Genomic DNA, 11,552 nt, shown 5'->3' on the forward strand with positions numbered 1-11,552 from the left:
AACAGTGACTTACATTCCTAAACATTGACTGTTTCTTTGTTGATTATATTTAAGAAACAGGGTGCTTATTTTGCTTTGAATCCAAATACAGTGAATTTCACTATTTCTTTTCTAACTTACATTTAAGAAACAGTATGTCTATTTCATTTGGATCCAAAAACAGTGACTTAGATTCAAAAAACAGTAACTTAGATTCCAAAAACAATGACTTAGATTCCAGAAACAGTGTTACTTAAAATCCAGAAACAGTTTATTTTTATAGTCTAGAAACAGTGACCCGTTATTATTATTGAATAACATGCAGATTTCAAATTTCTTTTCTAGAGAAACAAACGATGAACTCCACTGACGAAGAAAAATTGAAAAAAGTACTTCGAATACACTATGAATAATAACGACAATCACATTTTAACGAAATAATACAAAATATAAATTAAATAGCATGATGATCTATATTTTTGTTTCAAAGAAAAAGAAGAAGGTCTGCAAAACAACGATGATCTCCATTAACGACGAAAATCAGGAGCTCAACGTAAAAAAGTTAAGGGTAAAATTGACAAATCATAATTTATTATAATTGGGTCATTTTTAGTTTGACTACTTTAATATGGGTCTTGTGCTAATTATTAAACAAAACTTATAACATGATTTTTTATTAAAACTAAAGATTTTTAAACCATTTTCATTAGTTTTCCTTTTTATAAACCCTTTAAAATTTTGTTTGAATACTCGTGAACTTCCATAAATTCATTTAAATCTTGATTAAATACATATGAATTTGTAAAGTCTTTTAAATCTTTTAAACTTCTAACTGAATACATGTCCCTTGGTCATTTAGTCAACGTCATTGAAATATAAACAAGGGTATTTAGACATTTTCAATGTTTTTATTTCTGTCATTCATGTCATTCATATCGTTTTTTCTATTTTAGAACTCTAAATTTAAAATCTTTATATTACATCTAATTTCCTTATATCCTTGGTCATTTCTCATCTTTAAATGTACTCTTATCTAAATATTTATTTTTAATTCTTACACATTCGTTTCAATTTCCAGCCATCAAATTAAATGAATTTAAAAAGAGATTTTTTATTAACATCCCATATTTTGTTGACTACACCCCACATAATAATTTAATATTAAATTGCTCATAAAATGACTATTTAAGCCCTAAAATGTTCTAAAAATTAAAAAGAAGATTCTAAATACACCCTAAGTTCTTTTTTTGAGTCATGCCTAAAATTTACTTCTACGCTATCACATAAGCAATATGACTATTTTTCCAAAAAAGAATGAACAAGTTTTTTTCGTAAAAGTTTGAAAACTCCATCACTTCAATATTATTATACACATACAACCAACTGCAAGACTTAAACCCTTTTTCCCCTCGAGTCAGTTTGGGTGAGGCTTGTGTCCTTTTGCCTTTACTTTAATGAAAACCCATTTCGACTAAAAGAAAGATTGAAGAATTATATTAGGTTACTGATATGAAAATTGAAAAGAAAACTAGAGAAACAAGTTTGTGAAGACGAATACGCGGGTTTGACGTGGGGTGTATGTGAGGAGTTTAGGGTGTGAGGGTAGCTTGGAAAAGAACGTGGGGTGTATTAAGATATTTTTTAATTTAAAATGTAGATGTGAGGTGTTTTTAGTACGTGGTGTAATCAACAAAATATGGGATGCCAATAAAACAACCCTTAAAAAAAAAAAAAAAACTAACGAAAAGGGCTTGAAAATTTTGAGTTTTAATGATAAGGACAAAATAAAGGGTAAAGTGAATAGTACCAGGATTGACTTTTTAGTGTAAAAATATGATTTTTCGTTAAAGTAAACAGTACCGGAAGCTTTTCGTTAAAGTTCCCTAAAAAAAAATCAATGGGCTAAACATTAAACAATTGTGTGAATATCATTATCCTCTTTCAATCCCATTCTTACGGAGGATTAGCAGCTATATTAGCACAGTGAGGCAGACGAGGAGGCAGAGGCAGACTCGAAAGAAAGAAAGGAAGGTCGAAAAATGGCGATAACACTCAACAGTGGATTCAAGATGCCAGTAGTGGGGCTGGGTGTTTGGCGCATGGAAGGAAAAGAAATCAGAGACCTCGTTTTCAATGCCCTCAACCTAGGCTATCGCCATTTCGATTGCGCTGGTATCCATCATCCCATATCTCTCTCATTCATTTTCTTGTTTGTTCATATGGGTTTGATTTCTTTCCTTTCATTTCATAATTTGTGATCTGGGTTCGTTCAAAATGCTCTAATTACACCATGTCAAGAGGGTTCCTTAGATTATTGGTACTTCGGTTTCGATATGAAATTATGAATTAGATTGTGATGTAGCTCAATTAATTTGTGATTTGGGTTTTAGTTGCATCAACTACTTCTGGTAGAGTAAAAGCCTTGTGTTTGCTTGATGTAGTCCGGACTCACTACCGGCCTTTGGCATCGCACTAAACCAAAGGTGTATTGGAATTACTCCGATAGGGAAATTAGAAAAATTCTGGCATCACAATGCCCTTCAGCCTCATGCTGAAGGTTCCTTGGAATCACTCCAAGGTTGTTGTGCCTCGCCCACAAGTAAGAAACCGGAATTTCCAGAATTTCTGCCACCAACACTAATCTTAAAAGCTTACAAAGTAGCCCTTTTTATAGGCTAGTTGGCATATGAAATTGGAAAAATCCATATTAATATACGTAGGAATTCTAAAGACTAACTTATGGCACATAATTATTAATATTGTAACATAGAGAGACCCAAACGCAAAGAACTTGCAGACTGAACTGCATTGATTACAAAAGAAAGTAAAGAGACCAATTTATTGAATTTTTAACTTGGCTCCTCCATCAGTGTGCGTGTGTGTGATGACTGATGATAAACATGCATTCGAAGTTCACCAAATTTAAGAAGATTGCATTGTAAAATTGAAGCTATTAGGCTTATAGCGCTTATTAGCATTCTCCCTGGGGTGGTTGCCAGTTGCCAATTTGTATCTGAACCGTATTTGGCCTCTTCACTGTGATATTGCCCCCACCAGTACAAGAAGTCATGAAACAGTTTATTGTTCAGGTTTTGGGTTTGGCTTTTCTTGTGCTTGCTAAAACATTTAAATCTAGGTTCTACTCATTTTTGCCCTATATGGGCGGTAATTATTTGTAGCTTGTAGCACAACTTACCTGTGTGGTTGTAATATACATTGACGAGTTAATGCTGCTTTCAGCTGATTACAAGAATGAACCAGAAGTTGGGGAGGCACTTGCAGAAGCACTTTCGACTGGGCTTGTTAAGCGAGAGGATCTCTTCATCACCACCAAGGCTAGTTTACTTTTCAATCAAGATTTCTTTTTCTGCTCCAGTTCACTAGTCCATATTCTTCATTGTCCAGACTATGGCATTTATTTTTCTCCCTGTTTCTTCATCCTTAATGCAGCTTTGGAATTCAGATCATGGACATGTCGTAGAGGCCTGTAAAGATAGTCTGAAGAAACTTCGGTTGGATTATCTAGATCTGTACCTTGTTCACTTTCCTGTTGCCACCAAGCATACTGGTATTTATTCTTGCTTTTCTCATGCTTTATGCAAAAATTCTCTGTATTATGTATATGTACTCCACTATTTTTGAAATCTTGTTGACAATAATAGTGTGTGATTGAAAACTGTGGATAACTAAAAAGTGAAAACAGTTTACATGCAACCAACTGATGTCTCTACAGCTTGGATGGTCAAGGACATGATTGATAAGCGGAAAGAAAATTCAGGGTATAACCTTTCCTGAGTTATCTAAGTTATCTAGCCAAACTCACTGCAGGCTAAAAGAGCTCAGTAAGAAACAGAAAGCAATACTATTCCAATTCACTAATCCAAACCAAACCAGGGTTAAGGAATAATTCTAAACTCAATGACTCGCTGAGGGCTGAGAGCCAAAGTGCATGCGAGTGATTTGGGAGGGACAGAAAGGACAAACTGATTATGGTATGTGAGGAGAGTGAAGAGAGAATCAGACAGTGAGGGGCAAGTGAGGCATGAAAGGTCGTGGAAAGGAGTTGATGAAGTTATTAGGCTTTTCTTTTCTATTGTGTTAAGTAGGAATGGAATTGATGTGGGGGAGAAATGTTAGTGGGTGCTCATTCTATTATATTGGGGAAATGGGCTTTCCATATGTTGGAGAACCAATTCAAGAATCAAGAGTACCAGACACAACCTTAGTTTCTTCTTCATGCATGCTGGCTTACAAATTACTTACTATTTAAAAAAACTCTATTGAGTTAAAATGGCGGCTTGATGATTAAGATAAAAAAATATATGTTCATTCCCATCTTGAATTAGCATATGAACTGTTTTCTTTTAGTTTTCAAATTTATTCATCCTTAAATTGATTATTGAATTCATCTGTCTATTAATTTACATACATGCAGGAGTTGGTACGACTGGCAGTGCTTTGGATGAGGATGGGGTGCTAGAAATAGACACCACTGTATCTTTGGAAACTACCTGGCATGCTATGGAAGAGCTGGTCTCTATGGGTTTAGTTCGTAGCATTGGAATTAGGTGATCTTAAAAGCTTAGCTCATTCAACGACTACATGAATCAAAATTAATGATATTGTGTCTTTAGAGTAGCTTTCCCTATTATTCCATATGCATTATTATTGTTTTAGCTATACAACTTAGGAAAATGTAAGTGAATGTGCTGAAGAAAATTGAAACCTTGTGTGTGTGCACGTTAAAATGGTAATAAATTTTTACAATTGCAGCTTCAGTGGAGATTATATTGTCGAGTTCAGGAAGAGGTTAACTATTGTGTCTTATTGCTTGTTGCTGCATGGTACAAACTTACACATGATGTGCAGTTAGAGAAAGATTATAAGTTATGTCGCAATATCACTAGGTTTACGTCAATAAACCGGCATTCTCTGAGTTGTGGCCCTGTTTGCAACTTTCTTTATCTCCTTGATCAGCTTATTGCAATGTGCACTGGCCCTAGTGGAAGATTCCTATTTTTATATTCTGGTTTTTAAATTTAATTCATTTGTCAATTCTTTTGCTTATGAATTGTGCTCTGATGAAACAATTAATTGCAGTAACTATGATATCTTTCTAACGAGAGATTGCTTAGTTTATTCCAAAGTGAAGCCGGCCGTGAATCAGATTGAGACTCACCCATACTTCCAGCGTGAATCTCTTGTCAAATTCTGTCAGAAGCATGGCATCTGTGTCACTGCCCACACTCCTCTTGGAGGTGCTGCCGCCAACATCGAATGGTTTGGTTCAGTTTCATGTCTGGATGATCCAGTTATCAAGGTAAGCTTGCTTTTTTCTTTTTTATCACTTGTATTACTAGGTTTATTTTCAAATTACGAGGAAAATAAATTAATTTTCTTTGCTAATAGTAAGATTAGTTTCCTCTCAATCACATTCCTCTTTTGTCAGAATCTGGCTGAGAAATACAAAAAGACTGTCGCCCAAGTTGTTCTAAGGTGGGGCATCCAACGCAACACGGTTGTCATCCCGAAGACATCAAAACTTGAGAGATTGAAAGAGAATATCCAAGTTTTCGACTTTGAGCTTACCAAAGAGGACATGGACCTGATTGGGAAGGTAGACAGGAAACACCGGACAAATCAACCTGCCAAGTTTTGGGGCGTTGATCTGTATGCATAGATTTGCCGGTAACTCTATCCGTGAGAGCAAATGCCTTGTGTTGGCAAAGAATAACGGAGTACCGGAGCCATGTTTCTTTCTCCGAGTTGTAAACTTCAAGCTGGATCATTCTTGAAGGTTCAGTAGACGAGTTAGATAAAACTCCACAAACTCCATTTATCTATCGAATGAACCTACTCTTTATAATGTCATTGTTTTCCCTTGCGTGGCCTCTGTTTGCATTTGGTCTTTCGAGTTTAAATTTGCAGCTCTACTTTCGTCTTGAAATAGTCGAAGAAATTGTGAGTATTTGTCAACTTAAGCTGTTGGAAAGATTTAACATTTCTTGCTATACTATGAGTATTCCCTCTTGTTTCTGTAATATTTCTCATTCCAGAATACGAAAGTTGGACAGAAAGAGATGTCGCCGCCACCGATGTTTTAACTCGGCGGCTTAATGAATTGAACCATTTTTTCATTCCATTTTCTTCCACCTTCTCCCCAGCCAAACAGACCATTGATAAATAAAAATAACATCACAGTCATATCACCTAATGTATCACTAACCCGAGAAGAAGATTGCACGATCAAACGCTAAACGATTCGAAGCCGTCCAGGTATATTCAACTTTAGATCACAGGCAAAAAGATTGAGAAATTCTTGCATTCAAACTCTCATTTACAAAACTGTTTACAACATTTTGCCAAAAGTCAAAATAATTAAAGCAAATCCCATGGTTAAACCTATAAACTTTATCACAAACAAAGAATGATTAAGGTAAACAAAGAATGAACAACGAGGCAAAAAATAAGCTGATCATAAAAGTATCTACGTAATGATCAAACTTACTGGTCGGGAAACAAGTGGACAGGTACAGATGTTGTCAGTTTCTGGCAACGCGATGGCTCCATCAAACGCGAATAAGGTTACGTGAAACAGGATACTTGGCAGGTTAGGTAACTTAGGTTTCATGTTTGAGCTTCCTCCAAGACATTTTTCGAAGTTGAGGTTTCTCTACTCTCTTTACTATCCTTGTGTTTGCCGCTCACTTCTTTTGGCCCCAGTTTTGCTTCAAGATCCTCTGGTGGTTTGCTGCTGCTTTCACTAGGAGTTACTTTTGCTTCAAAATCCTGCCCTACTTTTGCTTCAATATCCTTCGGGGATTCGTTGTTCACTTCCTTTGGCCCACGTTTTGCTTCAATATCCTTCGGGGATTCATTGTCCACATCCTTTGTCCTGGTTTTTGGTTCGTGATCCTCTGGTAGTGTGCTGTCCAATTCCTTTGGCGCAAGTTTTTTTTCAACATCCTCCGGGGATTTTCTGCTCAGTTCCTTTGACCCAAGCTTTGCTTCAGGATCCTCTGGGGGTTTACTGCTCACTTCCTTTGACCCTTGGCTTGTTTCATGGTCCTCTCGGGGTTGGCTGCTCACTTCATTTGTCCCAATTTTTGCTTCATGATCCTCTGGGGGTTTGCTGTCCACTTCCTTTGGCGCTAGTTTTTTTTCAACTTTTCTGCTCTGTTCCTTTGTCCCAAGCTTTGCTTCAGGATCCTCTGAGGTTTTGCTGCTCACTTCCTTTGACCCTTGGTTTGCTTCAAGATCCTCTCGTGGTTGGCTGCTCACTTCATTTGTCCCGAGATTTGCCTCAGGATCCTTGGAGGTATTGCTGCTCATTTCTTTTGACCCTAGTTTAGTTTGACGATCCTCTTGGGGTTTGCTACTCACTTCCTTTGGCCCTAGTTTTGTTTCAACAACCTCTGGGGTACTTTTGTTCACTTCGTGCGGCTGAAGTCTTGCTTCAAGATCCTCGGTGGGTTTGCTGGTCACTTCCGTTGGCCCGAATTTTGCTTCAAAATCCTCTGGATGTTCGCCGTTCAATTCTGCTGGTCCTGGCTTTGCTTCAACATCCTCTGGGTGTTTGCTGCTCATCTCCATTGGACCAAGTTTCTCTTCAATACCCTTGAGTGCAGATGTTAACGATCTCACATCTCGAGCATCAGCTAATTGACTCGATGAAGATGCCTGCCATGTAAACATGAAATGTGCTCATCTTACTTAGTAGATCATTGTTTTTAATCTCCATTAAAATTTATGTCCAACAAAAATGCAACCAAAATACGAAGAAACTCACCTTTTCTATTTGCTCCACCCGTTTCTTTAGATCCTCTGCAGATGCTTCCTTGTGAATAGTTTGAAGAATGAAAAGCAAGTGAGAATGGAGATCATCCGAACGATGTTGCTCAACTTTACAGTGTGGTACGGGAGATTGACAACCCACTGCATAGAAAGGACAACTAACAAGCTTCATTGGACAGACGGTAATACAATGTCTGTCCATCTCGCGTCTCATGATGGTACTGGAGCAGTTTTGTTCACATGGAATTATCTTGAACGGGCAAATGGAATCGTGTTTCTCCATGTGACTTGCACAAAATACAATAGTACACCCTTCATTTGTGCAAGTCATAGACCTAAAACTGCAGCTTGAAGCATGCTCGGCAACCGCTTCTTGAGAGTTAAACTTCATGTTGCAGTGATGTTCATTCTTAAAGTCGACATTCTTAAGCAGAGTCTGTGCTATTGCTTCTCTTTTATCAATCAACCAAAACCCGTTTATTTCCATCTCTTGAACGAAATCATCTATGTTATCTTCTCTTTTTTCACTTAGCAGCCATCCTGTAACCCGACTAAACAGATTTCTCTTGGAACTTGCAAAGTCATCAACAAAATCAGAAATGATGTCATACGGATGATCAGAGACTTGTGCATCCGTCCCACCTTCTAAGATAACAGACTCCGCTACAAAATTTTCGCTTCTCTGAGTAATATACTCCACCATTTCCTTTCTGAGATCAGCAGCCACTGAACCAGCGGTCCTGAAGATATCACCAGATGTGTTGTCAACACAAGCTGTAGCTAATCCAGGGATGAACACTTGAGCTATCTTGTAAACTAATTCTGTGTCGTAAAGATCACAACGAAACGAAGGACCTCCATCCTTCCCGTCTTCAATCTTTTCCGGTTTGAGTTCCACATTACTTGCAGGCAGATCATCAATGGTTGACAATTCCTACAAACAATTTCAGCCTTTAATACACCAAATTAACCAGTAAGTTCTATTTTCCAACAGAATGTTCAACGAACGATTTTGAAATCGAATTCTTCATCTTCAAATTCAAAACAAAAAACCAAATCCTTTGTTTTTTCACATACAAGTAAATTACATTACTCTTGACATTATATTCTCCTAAACACGTTCAAAGATCAACATTTGTTATTCATAATGCTTATCTACTCTTTACAATTCATATCAATTACGATCATGATTTCCATTTTCCAGGTAATGACAATAAGAAAAATGAAAATCTGCTGCCTGCTGGGTGCTGGCCAATTGAAATATCTCAAATTCCTTACACACACACACACACACACATATATATATATAGCAAAACTTATTGGTTGCAAACAATTTAAGACTAGTTTTTTAAAGAAAGGCATGATTTGTATTACCTGCATCATTTTTGCAATGAAGGGGTTGGAAATGTGTTCAAAAATCTTCTTCTTCTTCAAAGGGTGCCTCTTTCACTTGTGTGTGGATCCATTATTATGCAATGCCCAATGCCAACGCCGATACCCAGAAGAAGGAAAATTCTACAGAATTCAACAAACAAAAGTAATCATTCGGAAGGGACGGGAAGGGAGGGTTTGCTACAGATGGGGAAGGGAAAGGTAAGTCTCCATGGATGACATTGATGGTTCCACGTAAAAAAATGAATAAGTAAACTATTTTCTTCTTATCTGGTTTGGGAATTCCGACGAGGATTGAGGAGTTAATATTTATCTTTGACTTTTAAAAACAAAGAAAAGAATGTCATTTTTAGGGAGTTTTAACGAAAAACTCACGGTACTGTTTATTTTAACGAAAAACTACATTTTTACACTAAAATATCAAACCTGCTACTATTCACTTTACCCTTTATTTTGTCCTTATCGTTAAAACTCAAAGTTTTCAAGACATTTTCATTACTTTTCCTTATTTTTTATGGATAAAATCACAAAGTCACCACAGTACCAACAATTACGTAAGGTTACGTTGTAGACAAAATTTGCAAATTAAATTATTTATCATCAATATAGATGAGCACGTTTATTAACGCTTAACAATAATCCAATCATCAACTTCCATGTCATTTTGTTTATAAATTTAGTTTTCCTAGCATTACCCGTTAAGTAATAATTCAATCATCAACACTCATGTCATTTAGTTTATAAAATTTCTTCTCTCTAGCATTACCCAATTAAGAAAGGGTAATCAAGAAATCAAAATTTTAAGCCAAATTTTGTAAGCCAAATAATGTAGATGTTGAAGATTAAATTATTAAATGTTAATTAACGTGCTTATTTTCTATTGGTGACATATTCAAAGAGTTAAAAAATGGAGATCAACCATCAACAATTAAATGTGGTTTACAAAATGCAATTTAAAAATTTATATATCATGCACTAGCTTCTGGAACGTACAGTTTGGTAGAAATTTGATGAATTGGTCTGCTAGATTATTATTGGAACGAGTTTGTTTGACTTCATAACTTTAGCCTTCTGAAGCTCATGTGTATTGAAAAACTTTAAAGATATGTGTTTAGTCTTGTTGTCTTTGATGAAACATTCCTTCATTTGAGCAATACACAATACATTATCTTCATGAACGATAGTTGGAGCGTTTCATTTTGAAGATAGATCACATGAGTTCCGAATGTTATGGATCATTGATATTAACAAGGAAGTATTTTTGGGTGATTGGAAGATGTAGCAACTAGAGTTTGTTTTGTTAAGCGCCATGATATTGCAGTATTTTTATAAGTGAACACATCTCCAGTTTCTGAGCGGACTTTATGCATATCAGATAAGAAACCAATATTAGTTCACAAGATAGCTCAAGTGTTTGCTTCAAGGGAAGCATCATTCACTTCTAAGCATGGCGTTGATCCAATTGGTTGGGACTAATGATTTGTTATCAAAACACACATTATTCTGCTCAATCACAAAGAGTACTAATATCGGCTGATTGTACTATGTAAACCCGCACTCTTTATATTGCTACCGCGAGAACAAATTAGAGGTTGTAAAGTACTGAATGTTTTTTTTGGCGTGTATGCTTTAGTGACATTTCCCTCATAAAGTTTCATTTGGGAGCTGATCCTAAAAATTACAGAATTATACTCAGCAACTAACTTAAAATCCTAGGTTCACAAGTGTGTCCTGTCATAACGAGCTATAGAGAGAGTCACCATTTTCTGGTGATTATATCAATATCAAGGCATTCCAAAGAGCCAATGGCTCTTCAACCGCCAGGTGTTTGCTCTTCAATCCTTCATGGATGTGGCGACAAATAAATATCATGGCTTTCGCCCGATCTTGGGAGGTTGTAGTGTTTTCTTTCCTAATGGTGACCCCAAAATTTCCTGCCTCAAGATGGATCTTTGCATCTACGACCAATGTAAGGTGGTTCTTTCTAGTGATGTCAATTATGACAAACTTTTGGTTCTTACAAAATTTTCATTTTTAAACTCCAGAACAAACTGATAAGCAATTGAAACTCAGACTCCAGGATAACTTATAAGGATATTAATTAAAAATGGTTAGATAATTAGTGATACTTGCTACACAGACACTGCCATTAGTATCTAGTATTACCACCACAAAAAAGTTGATGAGGAGTGAGATTGTAGTGCATCACTTTACTGGAATAATGTAATGCAGGGGACGATTATACTACGTCACTCAAGTTAGTAACAGAATTAGCATAACAAATATTGAGTTAGTAGTCAAGTGTTACACCAAACAAGAAATTAAAAATATAAGTAGTTAGTAACATGAGGATTAGAACAACGCATGGAGGTTTCAGATGTTCATCG

The 11,552-nt window shown here is 36.3% G+C and overlaps 2 protein-coding genes across 3 annotated transcripts; one reads left to right on the forward strand and one right to left on the reverse strand.

The window, feature by feature from the left end:
- Window positions 1-1,903: 1,903 nt before the first annotated feature.
- Window positions 1,904-5,990, forward strand: LOC126630788 (NADP-dependent D-sorbitol-6-phosphate dehydrogenase-like). Its single transcript, XM_050301000.1, has 6 exons — window positions 1,904-2,151; window positions 3,220-3,314; window positions 3,430-3,547; window positions 4,415-4,547; window positions 5,080-5,299; window positions 5,429-5,990. The coding sequence occupies exons 1-6, from the start codon at window positions 2,019-2,021 to the stop codon at window positions 5,657-5,659; spliced, it is 930 nt and encodes a 309-aa protein (XP_050156957.1). The 5' UTR covers window positions 1,904-2,018; the 3' UTR covers window positions 5,660-5,990.
- Window positions 5,991-6,287: 297 nt separating this feature from the next.
- LOC126630772 (uncharacterized) lies at window positions 6,288-9,467 on the reverse strand. Of its 2 annotated transcripts, XM_050300964.1 has the most exons (4): window positions 9,148-9,467; window positions 7,769-8,707; window positions 7,276-7,659; window positions 6,288-7,224 (listed from the first exon to the last, which is right to left on the reverse strand). In XM_050300964.1, exons 1-4 carry the CDS (start codon window positions 9,154-9,156, stop codon window positions 6,607-6,609), a joined length of 1,950 nt encoding a protein of 649 aa, XP_050156921.1. In that variant the 5' UTR covers window positions 9,157-9,467; the 3' UTR covers window positions 6,288-6,606. The 2 variants fall into 2 exon arrangements, with proteins under 2 accessions (XP_050156921.1, XP_050156920.1); XM_050300963.1 differs by having other exon boundaries at window positions 6,288-7,659.
- Window positions 9,468-11,552: the final 2,085 nt, after the last annotated feature.

This window comes from Malus sylvestris, chromosome 7 (assembly GCF_916048215.2).
Source record: "Malus sylvestris chromosome 7, drMalSylv7.2, whole genome shotgun sequence".
NCBI classification, from domain to species: Eukaryota; Viridiplantae; Streptophyta; class Magnoliopsida; order Rosales; family Rosaceae; genus Malus; species Malus sylvestris.